Source organism: Drosophila navojoa, chromosome 5 (genome assembly GCF_054131105.1).
Source record: "Drosophila navojoa isolate 15081-1374.11 chromosome 5, UAZ_NAV_1.0, whole genome shotgun sequence".
Classification (NCBI taxonomy): domain Eukaryota; kingdom Metazoa; phylum Arthropoda; class Insecta; order Diptera; family Drosophilidae; genus Drosophila; species Drosophila navojoa.
The window spans coordinates 14,430,319-14,450,242 of NC_142893.1; the positions used below are offsets into that span (position 1 = coordinate 14,430,319).

The 19,924-nt window shown below is 39.6% G+C and overlaps 1 protein-coding gene across 3 annotated transcripts in view; it reads right to left on the reverse strand.

Moving 5' to 3' along the window:
* Window positions 1–145: 145 nt before the first annotated feature.
* Window positions 146–19,924, reverse strand: part of stw (laccase) — a 37,934-nt gene continuing 18,155 nt past the window's right edge. The window contains exons 2-9 of one of the 3 annotated variants that reach the window (XR_016196939.1): window positions 9,128–9,605; window positions 6,259–7,019; window positions 6,013–6,197; window positions 4,685–4,880; window positions 4,409–4,621; window positions 4,103–4,333; window positions 3,711–4,037; window positions 2,661–3,579 (exon numbers count right to left, since the gene is read on the reverse strand). Coding sequence is in view for 2 of the 3 variants with exons in the window: in XM_089261051.1 (XP_089117177.1) it covers window positions 262–863; window positions 1,986–2,181; window positions 6,013–6,197; window positions 6,259–7,019; window positions 9,128–9,605 (2,222 nt within the window). In the remaining variant the exon portion in view is untranslated. Of the gene's footprint in view, window positions 864–1,985; window positions 2,182–2,660; window positions 4,038–4,102; window positions 4,334–4,408; window positions 4,622–4,684; window positions 4,881–6,012; window positions 6,198–6,258; window positions 7,020–9,127; window positions 9,606–19,924 lie in introns of those variants that run through there. The other 2 variants (XM_030386219.2, XM_089261051.1) reach the window with 2 other exon arrangements.

Consider the following 19,924-nt stretch of genomic DNA (forward strand, 5'->3'; position numbering starts at 1 on the left):
GCTACATCAGGAATTTAAATCCCAATAAAAAATTTTCTTTGTATGCCATTCTCCCAGTAAGTCTTTTATATAAATCATTCTCATGTTGTTGCCATACTTTTTGTAATTCAAATTTAATTACAATTGTTTTTATTTAATTTTAACGTATTGGAGCGCATTAAAGCACAAAGGTAGAATTTTGTTAATATCTATGATGATAAATAACAATACTTAAAGGTCTAATGCACTTAGTTGCTACTTATGAGAGTATATAAAGTCTGGCTACCATGAGGTGCTGGGAGTTATGGGTGGTATATGGTTACCGCAACGAGGAAAGTTCGGAGGCACTGGCGGTAAGTCCTCTGGAGTGCCAATTTGAAATACCAAATTCATGCCGATAACGATGTGGTATTGAAAGTGACAATGGAACAGCCAGAACCCGGGATTGTCAGCTCGAAATCGCAGAACCGTATAACCATTATTGGGAACAGCCACTGTATCCTTGAGAGCCGGCTTTATATACTGTCGCTCAAGCATGCCGCGCTGATCCAGGTCTAAGGCGTGCTTCAGATTCATTCGCTTGATTTGCGAATCCGGCGATCGGCCCATGCCAAGTACATAAAACGAAGTGCCATGCAAATGGAACGGATGGCTTATGTTGATCTGTTGCACCTCATCCACCAGCACCACCTCGACGATCGCATTCAGTGGTATATCAATCTTATGAGTGCACTGACAGTTCTCCCCACAATTGGCGGGTCTATTGTCTCCATTGCAGTAGTAGTCCTCGGGAATGTCCTGGTACTGCGACAGCATGGGCGAAGGCGGCGATACGTACGACACCTCATCAATCAACGATATCAAATGATCCGCATCCGAGGCGACTATATTGTAGAACGAGAAGGGTTAGTGCATTTGACTACGAGGCTCAGCTGCTAGCTAGCAAAACGATGCGAGCTGTGGTCTACAAACAGTTTGTCACATCGAGCATTACACAACATTTACTCTCTTAGGCTATAACATACACATATATAGATATAGATATAAACATATAATAAACGCAAACATAGATCTAGTATGGTTATCACCCCACATTAATAATCGTTTTATAAGGTATTTAGTCTAAAAGTTAAGTTAAAGCGATTGGTTAATAAATAAATTGAAAAGTATCCGCTGTGGTTGCAGTTGGCGAACTACCAACTGCTGGCTGTCGGCCGGGTTAGCTAGTACCAGGTAACGGGCGGTACGTGATCACCGCAACGGGGAAATCGCGGCGGCACTGGCGGCAGGTCGGCTTGTGTGCCGATGTGAAAGACCAAATTCATGCCGATGACGATGTGGAATAGGAAGTGACAATGGAATAGCCAATAGCCAGGATTGTCGGCACGAAATCGCATCACCACGTAGCCATTGTTGGGCACAGCGATGGTGTCCTTGAGCGGCGGCTTGGAGAAGTCGCGCTCCAGCATGCCCATGCGATCCAGCTCCAGGGCATGCTTCAAGTTGATCTTCTTGATTGACTTGTCGGGCGATCGACCCAGGCCAACCACATAGAATGCCGTGCCATGCAAATGAAATGGATGACTTATGTTCGCCTGCTGCACCTCATCCACCAGGACGACCTCCACAATGGCGCCCAGCGGTATGTCCACCATGTGCGTGCACTCGCAGTTGGGTCCACAGTTGGGCGGACGATTGTCGCCGTTGCAGAAGTACTCGGGCGGTATATCATCGATTTGGGACAGAGGCGGCGACGGTGGTGATATGTAGGAGATTTCGTCGACCAGAGAGGTTAGATGGTCACCGCTAGGCACAACTGTGTGTGTGTTGATAGCGATCAGGTGGTTCGACCCATTTGGAAGCATTGGTTAAGTTTTAAGTACACGAGCGCAAAACATACATGAGAAGGTAGTATATGTAAGTCAATGTTAGTCGAAAAGCAAAGCTGTATGGTTTCTGGTTAATGGAGACACGCTGACGAGCCCATCGGGCCAGTGAGTACGTACCCAGAAATCGATTGTACGTATTTGGTATGAATAACGTTTTCGGATCGTACACATAAAATCTGAAAGGTAAAAAGATTTTCACATCGGGTCGCTCAACCAAAACGCTCTTATCGACTTTTTTCGCATTCTTCAAGTTCGAAACGCAAATCGCATCGGCGCGCTTACGATCACAGATCGCATCCAGCGGGTTTAAGATCTGGGAATAAATTCAATTTATAAAAGAAGTCGTATTAGATCAACATTTTCATAATAATTTCTTCATGCTGTGCATACTGTAGTAGCTGTGCTCCGTTGTAGCTGAAAGAAATTTCAATATGAATAATATAATATATATATGTAAATTTAGAATTTTTATATATTATACAATACTAAACAATATTTATATATATATAAAAATATATTAAAAGTGCTCTAGTCGCAACGTCACGACTAGCAAATACCCTGTACCCAGCTGGAAATATTACAAAATTTGGTGTATATACAATAAAATTGTTTATATATCAAGGGTATATGGTTAGATATCCTCTATATAAGCAGCTATACAGACAAGTCGAATTATACTTTCAATTGCTTTAAGAATACATATCATTTATCAATTTCCACTGGGTACAAGATCTCTATCTATATAGAGAGTACAAGTTTATAATACTTGCATTGTCAAATGAAATTGTGGAATTATTTTAAATTTTTCATATTTTATTAAAATTGATTTAAACAATAAATATAAATTTAACGGCAGTTAATTGGGCGTTTCTTCCCCGTGTATCGTAACATTCAAGCTTTACAAAAATTACAAAAAAAAAATCTCTCTAGATTTGCCAGTTTATACAAATACATAAGAATAGGGAAATTTACAAGATTTACTTTAACAGTTATCAATTACAAATGCAGATTGATTGAACAGAATTTGCAGCTATTAAATATGACTGTGACAAGCCAATCAGAGTATATTTTCATTAAATAGACCCTAGGCATTACATAAGTAGATAGTTTAAGCATAATATATATATATATAAAGATTCGATTTTTTTTTCGTTTTCTTCTTTACAAACATTTTATGTACATTAAAAGTTATTATTTATAGTTGTTGTTGTTGTTGTGGTTGTTTTTACATGTATTTTGCAATTTACACAAAGTCCAAATTCAACTGAAATTGCAGTTAAAATTTTGGAGCTGTACGTAAAAGGCTCTGTAGGCACCAGCGTGTGATTTATTGGTCCTATATACATAAGTTTAAATATACATACATGAATTGAGTACATACATACATACATACGTATATATAGATAACGAGTACATACATATACATACACACACTATACAGTTGCGGATCTAATCCGGAATTAGGCTTAAAATTTTTGCTGAAATTGCTTTGCTGTGAATATTTTTATGGCTGCTCCAAACATCATTATGATCTTTACATTCAATATCAGTGCACCGTCTTGCTGCAGTACATCTGTGTGTACTGCATAAGTGTGTGTGTGTGTGTGTGTGTGAGTGTGTGATTGGGGCAAGATCAGGGGGGGGGCAATCTGTTGCTTGATGCAATTTTTCTCGTTGGTTCTTTTAAGGGCTGGGTGCACCCGGCGGCAAGCTGTTGCGGAAGTCAGGTAATATCATACAGGTGATACAGGTGATACACATATACATACATAACATATATCATAGTTATCCAGGTGTTGGGGCTATATATATATATATTACAACAAATACATACATACATACATACATAATCGTTGTGCTGTCTCTTTTCAATAGAAAAAACGAAAAACTTTGTACAAACTGTTTCGTTCAGTGTAGTTGGGTCTTCTTGTTTTAGTTTTTTGTTTGTTTGTTTGTTTTTGTTTGTTTGTTTGTTTGTGCGGAATTCTCTAGTTAGCGCCAACAGAACTAAGGCCTAGGCTTAATTAATGGGTATGGGCGGAGTGTGATCGCCACACGTGGGGAAGCCAGGCGGCACGGGTGGCAGATCGGCATTGGTGCCAACCTGCAGTATCAGATTCATGCCGATAACAATATGGAACAGGAAGTGACAATGGAAGAGCCAGAAACCTAAACAAAAGTAAATTCAAGTTAATATCTGTTATAGGTATATGGGAATTGTATGCTGGTAATACCGGGATTATCGGCTCTGAAACGCAGCACTACGTAGCCATTGTTGGGCACTGCAATGGTATCCTTGGTGGGCGGCAAATTGTACTGCCTGTGCAGGAGTCCGCGTCTGTCCAGATCCAGTGCGTGCTTCAAGTTGATCTTCTTGACCGTGGAGTCGGGCGAACGGCCAATGCCAATGACACTGAAGCCATAGCCATGCAAATGGAATGGATGCGACAGATTGGGTTGTTGTACTGCAATCGGATAAGATATAAGAATAATGAACAACAATTTGTATATTGATTCTCTGGGTAATCCCAAAAGCTAACCCTCATCCACAAGCACCACCTCGACAATGGCATTCAGTGGTATATCGATCTTGTGGGTGCACATGCAGTTGGGTCCACAGTCGGCGGGACGATTGTCGCCATTGCAGAACTGTTCCGGATTAATTTCATTATACTGCGAGGTCAGTGGAGCGGGCGCTGAGAGATAGGAGATCTCGTCGATCAGCGATATTACATGATCACCCGTGGGAGCCACTGAAAATATGAAGAGAGAGCGTTAGCATAGGTGTTAAGAAACTGAATTACTGCTTGACTCACCCAAGAATCTGTTGTAGGTGTTCGGCTGGAAGAGATCCTCGGCGCGATAGACAAAGAAACGGAATGGCAGGAAAATCTTCACGTCCGGCTTCTCGGCCAAGATTCCGCGGTCGATTTCGAGTGCGTTTTTCAATTGACTCACGCAGATGGCGTCGTTGCGTTGACGATTACATTGCGCGTCCAGGGGGTTCATGACCTTTTGTTTTGATAGTCATTGGTTTTGTTTCGGTTTTTGATAGTTCAATGTCAGTCGTTGGATTTGCAAAGGGTTTATTGATTGGTGTTCAGTTTGATATACATATATATATATACATGTGCAGGAGAACCACATTCGAGTTTGCATGAGTGGTGGTATTTTACAAGGTGTGGGGGAGTTGTTGCATGGGGGATTTTGAAAGAGATATAGAGAAATTGATTAATCTATGCCAAATCGTGTGTCTCAGTTGCATTTTGGGCACATTTCAGATATTTACAACGCATTTACTATTTACAATTGCTATAAAATTGTTAGAATTATATTTCATATTATACATTGTACTTACATTGATAGATCGTATGCTATATATATGTATGTGATTTAGCTCAGACAAGTGGGCTGTACTCACATTTACGATTTATGGCACCAAATTCAGAAGAAGAAAAACTCTATTTGTATTTTGTAATGGTCAAACTGCTCTATAATACTACTAGTTTAAACATTAAACAAATTTATTTGCAATTTGGATATTCTGGGTTGTTTTATATAAAAAGAATGTAAATAAATGGAACTCCTATTTAATATTTAGGGAAATGCTAAGGAAACACAAGTAACTTCTTCTTCTTTTTAGTTTCAATGAAAAGATTAGAGATATCATAATTTGGCACTATGTAAATGAAGTTTCTATAATGAATTGATAGTAACTAGCTTTTAGATTCTCAAATATATGCTAAAATACCTAAGTAAAATATTATATAATAATAAATATATATATTTTCTTTATGATATCATATGGGGCTTATAGAAGAAAAATATAAACATATTCTTTATATAGTAGGCAATGTATTCATTTGAAGATTTTTCCATCTCTAGGCTCTGTAGTTGCTGAGATCTATTCGAAATGACATATGAACTAAAGTTTTTATTGCTTCCTAATCAGTCTGCTACGCCTCCGTCTGTCTACATTTAATTATAATCATTCTAAACTTTCCTTATAACAACTAAAACCCTAAAACCCTAAAACTCAAGACATGAAACCTGCAAAGACGTTGCGTATTACGTAGCTCTGCTCTCTTGTTGTCTCTGTGTAAAATCGAAAAATGCATTGACTTGGGAGGCTTTTGGAACTTACCACACCCTGCGGAATGCCCACATCGTAGGTTGGTGGCGGCGAGGCAGGCTGGTAGGGACCTCGGGCATAGCGCAGGATGCCCAATTGCTGGGCGCGCCGTATGCCACACTCACCAAGACCGCGCAGCTGTATCCAGTAGGCGCCCACAGGCTGATCGGCAGTGATGATGAAATCATAACGTTCGCCTATATAGAATGATATATGTAGTATATGTAGTTTATCCAAAGTTAGTTTATTTAAACTTACCTGAGAAGGAGATGATCGTGTTGACATTGACCGGATGCACTGGCTCGCCGTCTGTGGCAATCACCTGCATATTGTGGCCCTCGATGGTCACCTGGGCCGGGCACACCGAGGCGAAGGCGTTGATCATGCGGAATCGGTAGCGGCGACCGGGCGTAATCGTGAATATCTCAAGAGGCGTATTGGTCATGAAGCCCGTGTTCGGATCACGGAACTGTCCCTTGCCGTTGATCAACATAGACTCGGGATCCTGGCCGGTGTTGACTGCCAGACGTCCCGGGTAACGCTCGGCGGCATCCTCGTGCAGCCAATCGCTGATGAGCATGATGTGTGTGGTCAAGTCGAAGTCGTACAGATGCGAGTTGGGATCACGCGACGGCGGCTGTCGCACTATGACGCTGCCATAGAGGCCATCCAGCTTCTGCAGGCCGGTGTGGGCGTGCCAGAAGTGGGTGCCCGCATTGCCTGTCCACTGGTAGCGGAACGTGTTGCCCTGCTGAATGGGGCACTGGGTGACGAAGGGCACGCCGTCGTAGTACTGCGAGCCTCGCTGCCAGATTCCATGCCAGTGAATGGTCACCTCCATGCCCTCCATGTGGTTCTCCACATCGATGACGACCTTATCGTTCTCGCACACCTGTATACTGGGACCGGGTATCATTCGATTCGCCGTCAAGATGCCGCGCTCAACGCCATCAGCCAAAACGCACTGACAGTGACTCCAAACGGTATTCGTGGCATTCGGCGTGCACACCTGGCAGGCACTGTAAATAATAGATGATTCATATTTATAGTTTAATGTGCATTTTAAAATTCTATTTGAGAGGAGTAGTAACAGTAGTCCTCTAAATATTTCCTCTGAGTATTTCCTCTAAGAATTTCTTCTAGGTATTGCCTGTTCGAATTTCTTCTAAGTCTTTCCTCTACAAATTTCTTCTAAGTCTTTCCTCTAAGAATTTCTTCTAAGTGTTTTCCCCTACGAATTTCTTCTAAGTATTTCCTCTATGAATTTCTGCTAAGTATTTCTTCTAAGTCTTTCATCTAAGAATTACTTCTAAGAATTTATTCTAAAGGTTTTCTTCTACGTGTTTTTTCTCTAAGAATTTCTTCTAAGTCTTTCCTCTAAGAATATCTGCTAAGTATTTCCGTTTAATAATTTCTTCTATTTATTTCCTCTAAGAATTTCATCTAAGTCTTTGCTTTAATAATTTCTTCCAAGTCTTTTCTCTTAGAATTTCATCGAAGTATTTCTTTCCTGTATACATTTTATCCAAGTATTTGCTTTAATTATATCCTCCAAGTCTGTAATACTTAGCTGAATAATCACACACATCACTTTACTTCACTTTACAACACTGCACAAGTGACCCCCACCAGGCCTGGGCGACTGAAGAAATGCTGCGGCTGCTGCCCTTTATATAGGGCACCTTTCACTCACACACTATGACGCGCTCAAATGTAGAGCCCGACGTCAGCTAGGGGTCGCTCCATTTGAGCTTAAATTGACCAATGGGAACACCCTCTGCTGCTGGCAGCATTCTAGCTTTACTTTTACTTATAAATACGGGGGAAGACTTCTGCATACACATAGACAACTCGAATGATCTTCTGGTAGACAGAGAGGCTGACAGACAGAGCGGGAGAGTGGGAGAGTGAGAGTGGTAGAGTGAGACTCGGAGAGAGAGAGGGAGAGTGGGAGAGAGAGGGAGCGTGGGAGAGAGAGGGAGAGTGGGAGAGAGAGGAAGAGTGGGAGAGAGAGGGAGAGTGGGAGAGAGAGGGAGAGTGGGAGAGAGAGAGAGGGAAAGGAGACAAAGAGAAAAAGGGAGGGAGAGAGAGAGAGAGTAAGAGAGACAGATATGCAGACATACGAACAGAAATGTAAGCATATACATAATTTTCTTCTGCTCTATATCTCTCTTAAGAACTTGGACCTTCTCGTAGTCATGCATATCACACTCGAGCTATATACATATATATTTACTCTCTAGAAATCCCGTTCAGGGTGTTTTCTAGTCGTGCAGTTCCTACTCAGCTCTTGCCTAGTTTTTGTGAAATGCAAAGAGAGGCTGGCGGGGTTGTCGAACTGCTGACAGCTCTGTTTGCTCTAGGCTGGCACACGGATTGTGGTTTTCAAGCCGAGACACTAGGGCAACTGCCTGAGATCCGTAACCGGAGCTAGTGCCGCATTTGTCTCTGCTGCTGCTGCTGCTGCTGCTGCTGCTGCTGTTTGTTTACACTTTGCACTCCCTGCATATCGTTCAGCGTGTCAGATCTGCTGTTGCAGCCAACGTGTTCGGCTCTTTGTGTACAATATTATGGCAATGCAGTCAACAGGCAACAGCGAACAGCTTATGGCGTGGGAATTAAGTATTATGTATGTCTATGGACCTATCACGCTCGCCGATGCAGTGCAGTGACAGCTTAGAGGTTTTTTTTTCCGCCAGATTTTTTTGTTTTATATTATGCAGTTGCTTTTTTCCTGGTGTTTTAATTCCAGCTGAATTTGTATAGAAATATGCATTTTAATTGTATATGTTGTGTGTGTGTGTGTGTGTGTGTGTGTGTTGCTTTAACCTGAACTTCCATGGATTGTTATTCGTTGGCTTTGCAGAGATCTAGCTTAAGTTTTTATTGGGATCGTTTATATGTACAGGTAGAAAGACACCAACTCCTACGGACATTAGCTTTTTACTTTTCTCTCTCTTTTTTTTCTCTGTGTGAAGCCTTGATTGGATTTCTGGTTTATGGTCCGTCAGGTGATCGTCAGACTTTCAAATTTAGTCATTTTAGACATAGGCATATATGTATGTGCATACTTATATGTATATATCTCATGCAGATCTCGCATTACTTTGCTTATGTAAGGACTTACGCTCCCAGCACCGTGTAGTACTCCAGCGTGAAGTGGTAGTAGCAGATCCTTGGCGGTTCGCCTTCGCGGCACGCACGCGCGCACTCATCGGGCGCGGACAGGGCGGGATTGCGACGCAGCTCGGCCGTGGCGCTGGTGGAGAAATCCAGATGACGGAATGGCGACTTGGGATTCGGCTCAACGACAGTGCCCGAAATCTTGGGCGGATAGCGCGCCGAGGTGGGCAGGCTGCCGCGTGAGTTGAGATAGCCGCTGCCAGCTGTGAGAGCCGGATTGCTGGCGGGTACGCCGCTGCCCAACGTATTGCTGCTGAGGGGCACCGGACGGGAGGCGGGTATGCTGCCGGCCAGCGAGGGGTGCGTCTGCACAAGGCCATGCGTCGCCGAGAAGAAGGGCGAGTCGAAGGGCGTCGAGCTGCTGGGCGTGACCACGTGCTGCTGCCAGTAGGAGCCCGCCGATGTTTGATCCGGTTGTTTGTCTGCAAACAAAGAAACGAAATAAATGAAGTGAAAATCAGGCAACAATAACAACAACAGCAAGTAAATTTGTTAATAAATATTGTTTTTTTTTTTTTCATTCAATTGTGAACTTGGAGTTTTTCAATTAATTAAAACAAAAACAAAAGGCAGCGAATAAAAAATTGACGTGGCCACAGTACTTCATAAAAAATCGTGCCCAGCTAAGTTTTAAATTAAGTGCAAATTGGCTACAGTTGCTGTATCTCTAACTGTATCTGTATCAGCTATATGTATGTGTGTCTGTCTGTCGGTTTATGCAATCGCCAGAGTTCAATCAGCTCCAACGATGACGCAATGCACCGTTTGCAGTAACTAATTAAGTGCAAAACTCTAGTATTTGCTTTTTGGCTAGAAGCAAAGGAAAAAAATAAAAAATAAAACAGAGCTAAAGTCGCTTAAGATATTAATTTTTATTGGCATTTGCTTTACGACTAATATATCATATCGCATAGCTGCGATATACGATCTTACGCATGCGCAACTTCAAACGTAACCAATTTATATATATATATATGAGCCGCTAATTTGTGATGATATATACATATATGTATATATATAAGTGTAGTATATCTATGTCTATATCAACTTATTTCACACACACGTTTGCCATTGCGTGTGCAATTAGCCAAGTTTATTGCTAAGTTTCTTGCCAAAGAGGAGAAATTTTTATGAAGCTTTACTTTGTATGCTCGAAAACTTGCAATTCCATAGGCTTTTGTTGCAGTTCTTACACAAAATAGAGCTGCACACACCCATAAATATCTGTACACTCTCAATATCGTATAAATGCAATTTACACTTCGAGCGAAACAAATGATTGAGGTCACGAACTCTATTCAGAATGCAAATACGAATGCGAATGCGAATGCGAATGCGAATAAATTTGTACGTGAATTGAATTCTCAGTCATTAATCAATAGCTAGAGAGTAATTACTCAGAGAACTCCCATATGCTTCTCAGGCCATTTCATACTTTCCCAAGAAATCAATAGGAAGTTCAGTGCAGTAGAGTGTAACTGAGTAGCTAAATTTATTGGAAATACATGTCTATCTCAATGTCTCCATTGAAACCCCATAAAAGCCAACATACCCTCTATAAAGAACAATGAGCACACTCTGATATACATAATCATAACAATTGATAGCAATAATATTGTGCACAAGGTCAATGAGCATTATAATATCCCAAGCTAGGATCTAAAGTCTCAGCATGTGCTTTACTCACTCACAGCGAGCATTAGAAATAAATGTATTATAAGTATGTGTGTGTGTATGTATGTATTTATTCATTTAGTCAAACAAAAGCTGCAATTTAGAGGCATTGATCCATTTAAAGAGATAAATTGCTTTCAATTTGTCCCACGATTTTTGTTCAAGTTGACCATTTGCAGTTGTCAACTCGCTGATTTCAGATCTGTCTGTGGACATTCGGAGACATGAGTTTATTGTTCTTTTCGTGATTGTATAAATGGACTTAAGAATGTATATGAAGTCATTTACAGTTAGAAGTGTGCTTGGCTAGAAAATGTTCTGTCTGCATTATGGAATTTTCAATCTACATTCAATTTTCTCATACAAAATATCTTCGACTTTTATGGCCCGGCGACATTTGTTTCGGTCTCATAAAAGAAACCGCAATAATTGGACTGAGATTTTCAAATTCCCAATTGGATATCAACAGAGAATGGAAGCTAAATTATTGCTAAATTTGTATTGAAAAAAAAAAAACAGAGCTGTGAATTAGCATAGAACTTTGGTGCCGAAATGGTGTGAAATTTTTATAAATGCAAGGTCAGCTCGCCTTCCAAACTTTATGCTCTTAATGACTTTTCCGGCCCCGAAAACCACTTGTGGCAAGAACTCGAAGCCCCAGTCGCTTGGCATTGGCCAAATGTGGCAAAATGTCTATATGTAACCAGCCGACGTGGGTGTGTGTAAACAATTATTGTATGGCCTACATAAAGTCGGCAAATATATACGTTATTTACACACATCTAAAAACTGTGTAGCTGTACTTTTTTTTGCATCTATTAATAGTAGTTATTTTTATTGCTATTATTAAAACTATTTTTAACTATCGTTGATCTTTTGTTGTTAACAATATTATTAATGGAGATTATTTTTACTAACAACCTATTGTTATTTATTATTGAACATTTGTATTATTAATTATATTACTTTTATTATTATCAAAAAGAAATTTGTAATGCTTAGTAATAATGATAATAATTAAAATGAAAATAATACAATATAAATAAATCCTGTTTGAAATATTATATTAAAAATAAAAATGTAAATAATAAAAAATATATAGTAATATTTTAAAATAATATTATATATTTTTATTTTTATTAATTTTTTCATGATCATTGTCATTGTCATTATCATTACAATCTATTATTATATTTTATATATATTTAACAATCAGCCAAACCTCTTTCATTGGATACCTCATACAGCCCTCGGCTAAATTGTATAGTAATACCACATTCATTCATACTTTGCCCCGTAACTCGAACCCGGATTATGATTATTCATTAGCCTTTACATACAGATATACAGATATTGCTCGAATAATTAATTCATGTCGAGTTGCTGATCTTTTATTTGTAATTTACTTTTAACTCAAGTGAGCAAAAAGCAAAAACAGCTTTACCTTATGCTGAACTCGATTATATGTGGCTATAATAGCTGCAGGTGTAAGTATTACAGTATTTCTTTGATATACCGAAGGTTGTGTGGTTTTTTTTTTCCTGTTATGGGTCAATCGAATTGGATTCTTTTGTATTGTATGGAATTCGGATTTAGTTTCGAATCAGTTGCAGCGTCGCTAGGCAACCTTGAATAGAGCTACGATTGTTGTTGGCAACACCCAGGTAATCGTTCATTTTATGATTATGTAAATTACCACCATGAAAATTACCTTTAACAGCTGCTCTATCAGGCTAGTTAAAGACACACAGACATACCGATATACCTATACATTTATACGTATAGAACGGTTATAAGTCGATTCACAGTAGCTTTGGTTCTTGTATATTTCCTAATCTCAGCTGGGTATAAAAAAAGGGAAAGTCATCTGAACGTGGGCGATTGGTAAGTTGATACCTTGTAGGTGGCATTGTAGGTTTTATAGACTACAGTTAAACCTTCTAGTTATACAAACATAATCATCATCTCAAAATTAGACGATCGAACAGTTATACAAGAGTTCACAGCTCTATGGTTGAATGTGATTATAAGTAAACTGTTTCACACATTGTTGATAACTTTTCCTTTTCTTTCTTTTTTAAGTTTTTAATTACACGTCATTAATACACTTCACCTGTCTTCTCGTAGGCTATGGCCCGTGGCAAAAACACTGCGCTGTATAACAGTTATGTGCATTTTCCAGCCAGCTAACTGTATTTCATTTTCGACTAGCTCTCCACGAGACCACAACTTGAAATTTACGGGTATTTGCTGAGGTTAGTAAGTCCATAAATATGTTAATATGTTTGCTTCTATAACATTTCACTTTGCAGCTGGGAGAGTGGTGCAAAAGCACTTGCAAAAAAGCGAAATGAAAAAAAAAACAAAACAACTACAAGCAAACATGCAAGCATATGTTTACATATACATATGCATGTATGCATATACGTATGCATGTGTGTGTGTGCATATGTGTAAGGGCAAAGTGATCAAAAGCTCGTCGCCATATTGTTGTTGGTGGCATTAACGAACTCTATTTGTGCATTTGTATCATACTGGCAAACTGCCTGAAATTGATTAACGTTTTGCTATTGCAGCTGGCTGCTTTAGAGCTGCTAGTTGTCATCAGGTGGGCAACAAAATAGCGCAGCGTCGTGCAGAAACGGCTATAGAAACAAGCTGACAGCATTTGCACATATGTTTTTGCATGTGTGTGAGTGTGTGTGTGTGTGTGTGTGAGTATGCTTGCGCGAGTGCACGCGTTGGCAATCAGATTTAGACACTCGCGCCATTGCGGCTGGCTGGCTGGTATATGGAACTGATTTTGCTTCACTTTCACAATGAGACCGAAAACTCAACTGTTGGATAATTAGCGACACTAAAACAGCGTGTGCGCTCAGGCAATGGAGCAATAAATTAATTAGCTCAACACCGACTTCGCGCAATTACACAAAATGACAGCAACATCTATGCTAGCAAACAACTATGGAAGTGCTTGGAAACTGGAAGGCAACTTATGGGAAATCGCAAGAGAGCAGCCAGATTCCAGATTGACTCTTTTTCTTAAACACAAAATGAGCCTTAGAATATACGTACAGACATGTGTGAATGTATTAGTGCGTGTACAAGACTACCAAACCATGTGTGTGTGTAAATGCAAGAGAAACTTGCAATTTCGTTGACAAGAGTCGGACAGAGAGAGCGTGTACGAATCTAACGGGATCTGTTTAAAAGAGACATGCAAGCAAATTGACTGTAGTTGTGAGTGACACAAAAATTGCATTTAGTATTTCAAGTGTGGACAGAGCAATTAAAAAAAAAAATAAACAAAAAATACGAATTAAAATAATTGAAGATTTAAAGCAAATATAGTCGTTTTAAAATACAAATACGGCAGTTTTTAATAAGCTTTTTGAGCTCTAATGTGATTAGATAAAAACAATAATTGACTTTGTTAAGCGATGTCTCATTACCTGTTGGCTTTTGAATTGAGCTAAAACTCACATTTCATTTTCATTTTCATATGCAGCAATGGAGAACGCTTGGCAAAGCGTATCTCAATGCGCTGGCCCGCCCCTGGCTGAGCTGCTCCAATGGCTCAGTGCCTTACTTTTAAATACTTTTCATTTTTGTGATTTTTTGTGAACGGAACTGCGGCAGGCTGGCTGGTACAATACAAAAGGCGTTATTCGAGCCGGACCTCAATATACATACATACACACATACAAGCGTTTGGTACGCCCATAAATCTTAATAGATTTGTAAACTGCCAAAGTGAAAGTTAATCTGATAGTCAATCCCACTTTGTTTCTGTTGTGTTACTCTTTTTTCTCTCCACTATTGGAAATTATCTCGTCCAGGGGTTAAGTATTCATTAGGCTTAGTTTGTTTGATAGATCAGGAGCGCGCAGATGGCAAATCTCGTTATTAAAGTGTAATGCGAATCGGATTTGACTTTCGCAAATTGCGCCAAAAATATGCCCAAAGTTGTTGAGGTTATGGTCACTTGGCGCGACTTGACTCGGTTGCCATGTGAAATGCGCTCGCGTTCCAGCCAATTGGCGGCTGGGCAGGTTGCGGTTGTAATTTAATTGTGTGTGCTCGTAATGCTAGGGTATTGCGCAATGGCCCCTAGTCGATGTTGCTGCTTATTAACTGGTTTTTCGCTTCGTTTTCTTGCTGTTGTTGTTGTTTTTGTTTCAGCTATTACAATTACTATTATCATTATTATTATTATTATCATTACTTTTACTGTTAGTATTATTGTCTCTTTGACAGCAAGGTCACGCGATGTTTTGGCGCCCTGTCGCCCCTTTTTTTTACAGCCTAGGCGAACTTTCACTTCGCCTCCGTCGAAAAAACCTTGTAGCACTCCAAAATTTTATGGCCGCATGATTCATTTGTAACGCCCTTAAAAATCAAACACGCCCACCCCATACCATTTGCCAAATGCTCGAGTTTCTACAAATGTTGTTCGGTCACGTTGCCAATAAGCGTGCGCCAAGGCTTACGATAAAGCCCGACTAAATGTTCCTTAATTCTATTGCAAATTCCAATTGGACCCATTCACTTTTACTGGCCGCCTAATTCTAATGCGCATTTGGCTGCACGCCAGCCAGACTGTGGGGCTCTAATGGGCCCAGATAATGTCAATTTAATGTAGTCCAAAAAATGTTTGTAGAATTTCGCGGCTTGGCCATTGTTAGGCCTGAACCAGGCTCGTGATCGTAGGAGAGAGAGGGAGAGAGAGAGAGAGAGACTTTGGCTGTACTTGAAGTCGATTGTCTGTTCAGGTTGGCGGACTGAACTTACAAAACATTTACGACTCTCCAGCTACTAGTCGGGCTTATGAAACATGTGCGATTTTATTTCTTTATACATTTCTTTGATGTGGTTTGACTATGTCGCCGCAGTCGCAGTCGCTGTCGCTGATGTTGCTGATGTTGCCTTTGTTATGGTAAGTGTTGTGTCATTGTTCAATTTGGAATTACGGCTACTTAACTTTCCACTGATGTCAGAGACCAATTATGAAATTTTGTTACAATTTTTACTTTTATTTTTGACTTTATTATAATTATAATAATTATCATAGTTACTTTGACTGTAAACCTACATTTTTGACATGGCTCTGGGTACTGTGGTGTTGCACCTACTCTTATGTAGGCTGAGAGATCCGCTGATTCTATTTTTGAGTGCCATAAATTATTCTATATATATTTGAGGAATATATTTGTATTAAATTGAAATAGATGTTGGAATTGAAGAGACCCTATATCCTATATAGATTAATCAAGTAAAGAGAGACAGAGAGAGAGAGAGAGAGAAAGAAGTAGAGATGGATTGACTAACACAACTGGATCAACTCCACTTATATATACAGGATCGAAAGAGAGAGAGATAGTCTGAGCAGAACAGGCATAACTAGATCAACTCCAATCTCTGTAGATATACAACATTATAGACTCCCCGCCAGCGCCATTTCCCCTGTTAGTTACACTTCCACAAAACCCATAGATCCAGCTAACCCACCATAATTTGAATGGATTCGGGCGCTTTAACCAGTTTGTGGAACAGTTATTACAAAATAGAGTCGTAATCAGGAAACTGCCTCTCATTCGGCTCCAACTCATGCAAATAAACTGAATTGAAAACTGTGCGCTTGCCATTGCGATTAGAAGGGCAGACAACCAGGCAACGCCGCATTGCGTCGCCTCTCATTGTGGCTGATGGCTGATGTCTGATTTCTGCGCTTTTTGCTTTTATAAATGAATAAGTAGGGTAATTGAAAGCCACGACCTTCCGTCCGTTTCGTTTGACAGACAAGCAGAGCAGATTTTTGTGCTTTTCATCATAGACTGGAGGATTTTGTTAGCCCAAAATATTTGAAGTAGATTCGAAATGAATTGACCTCGTTGCTACGCACACTCACTCACATGGCTCAAACCGAATCAAAATGGGTGTGGCTGGGCTAAGTTGTGTTTCTTATTGTTTTTCTTTGGAATGTGTAGGCTTATGACACTGAATGCCTGAATGTAGATTCCAACATCGCCAGGGTGACATGCAGAGTGAGGAAAAATGTGCATTGCAAGCTGCAATTCTTTCATTTCATTCAAATAAACACACAGACACACAGGTGTATAATTGTTATTATGCAATTAAAAATCATGATATTTCAATAGGTAAAGTCATTTTCCTTCTTTATTGTCATTGAACCGATTGAATGAACAAAAAATAAGCCCGAGCTGCCATTCAGAACTTTAAGTGACTTGAAAAGCATTTGTATTGCATTATCTTGATGTAGATTATCTAGAGGCATTTTGCATTGGCCATAAAGGAAATCCTATGCAGCCAAAGGTCTACTAGCTATGTATGTATATTTAATATTTCAATAAGCTTTACATAAAACTGGTTTCCCTGGTTTGTCACAGGGACAATAGATTTAATATATTTTATACTTTAAGTAGACAGACTTCAATGCCTTCAATGATCTGTTAATAATAAAAAAAATATATATATATATATATAAATATATTGTTTTTTTTTTTTAATGCCCTAATCCTATTCTATAACCAGATTCTAAAAACAAAATCTCTAATTCAAAGATTTCAATTCCGATTGCAAGATTACCTTAATATTTTGTCACCTATTACAAATACCTTAAATTAACTAAAATTTCATAAATGCCTTTCATAGTTGAGTTTACGAAACGATTTTACAACAACCAATGTTAAGTTTCGACAGGTGAAACAGTTTGATAAAGGTAGAGGTTGAACAAATAAATGTAAAAGTTTCGACTTGAGAATAATAGACTTACAGACGTAGCTGTTCGAAATAGAAAGACTTAAGCAACAAACTTTTTTTTTGTATAAACTTTAACATAAACTTACGAATCATAATATGAATAATAATTTATGTATATGTATTTCTGTGAATGTATATATGGGACACAGTGTGTGCTCTATTAGAAACGGCAGGCCCCATAAATTAGTTGCTTAATAACTATGATGACGTACGATCAATTTGAATACAGATGTTTATACAGAAATACATATATATACACACATACACGCATACATATGTAAATATGCCTACGTCAACGTTACACAGATTTCATTCATTGATTCATTTGCTTGTTTTGCTATGAATGGGATTTTCTCGCTGCCAGATTACAGTTATGCGTCTAACAGTGTTTCGAGTGGTCACGGCTGTCGCTTGACTTAACGATGAGCGGGGATTACTTCGGCCCATTAATTGGCGCGAATCGTTGAGCGCTCTCCCTCTCTCTCTCACTCACTCTATCGCTCTGTCCCACTCGCACTCTGTTGCTAGCGCGTCGCGTGCATCGAACTTGTCAAATCATATATATACATATGTATATACGAGTGTATAATGAATGCTGTGTATGTAAATATCTTGGCTTTGTTTATGGCCGCGTAGGCCTGTTTAGTTTATTAATCATCTGCGCGCTGCCGTTCGTTAACAATGTGTTGATGCGTTCAAGTTCAGGGCCATAAACACATATCATTAATGAAGATGTCTTTCGGCGTTAACCACAAGGTAGACAATAAATTTGCCACAGTTTGCCCAACTGAGCGAGCTGTATATATGTGAGAGTATAGGTGTGTGTATATATGTATACCTTTCACTTGGTGACCAAATACCTTCTGGATTATGGCCATTTGTCTTCCGCATCGTGAAGGCACACATAAATACACACACACACACACACACACATGCATGCACACAAATTGCAACTCATTGTTTTAAGTTACTGTTGCTTTTGCTGTATCATATGCGATTGGCAATTCCAGCGTACCGTGCCGGTGGCCGGTGTTCCATTCACGTGCACAAAATTGCGCCAAAAAAACAATATTAAAAAGAAAAATACTAAAAAAGAAAATGTAATAAATTAAACACAATGGCGATACCAACGCATGGCAATTAGTGCCGAAGAGAGCGAATGAGAAAGAGAGATAGAGTGAGAGCGGCAATGGGGTAAACTGAAAATGCTGCCATACAACATTCAACGGCCATGCAACAGTCAATGTTCGTAGCATGCAACAAACTAGCAAACTAGATGTTGCAGTTAATTACAGCTACGTGAAAATGTCAAAAACAAAAAAGAAAACACACTTTAAACATCCATAGCCAAAATAGCTTTGCATTGACATTACAAGCAAACGTGTTTGAATTTACGACACTCACGGTTCTTCCACTTGCATCTTTCTCTTTAATGTGTTTACATATTTGTTTTTTTTTATTGAGGTTGGGGTTAAATTCAAATTAAACGCTTCAATTGAATAGTTACACTTTGCTTAGTGTATTTTGTGCCGCACGAGCGCACACAGCTCTGGTCACACTCAACTTCTCAAGTTTGACTTCCTGTGCTCGCCACTCAGAATCGAAGGCACGAAGACAGCGAAGAAGACAGAGATAGAAGCAGAAGAGCGGCAACAGCAGCCGCAGCCGCAGCAGCAGCAGCAACAGCAGCTTGCGGTGGCGGCAGCGGCTGAAGCAACGGTAGGTTGGATGAAGGGGAAAATTGTTACGGTCTCATTGCGTTTGGCTTTTTTTTTATGAGCATTTAATTTCATTTTCATGTTGATTTTGTTGCTTGGATTGATTGCTGTGGCCGCTGCTGTTACAGCTGCTACTCTTGCCTTGCCACCACACCACACCACATCGCATCGCATCGCATCGCGCTGAGCCTGCCAAACAGATTTCACAATTCTTCGATGCTTTTTCCACTCTTGGCCGAATTAGGCTTTTATTTCTGAATTTAATTGGCCTGGCGTGTGTTAACTGTCTGCACATGTTCCTATTTATATGTCTGTGCTGCGTACACAGAAACATCGCACATCAACCTTACCGGACTCCATATGCCGACTTCAAATTCAAATTGTAGGGTACAAACACTTACCAACGTGAAAAAAAAAAAAATAATAATAAATATGAATGTATATCATGAAAGGGAACATGAAGTGAAAGGGAAATGAACGATCTTTTGTGTCTTTTGGTCTTCAAAATTATAAGATTTGGTCAAGAAAGTGTGTGATTTCTTTTTACATTTTTGCTAAATGATCCCCCA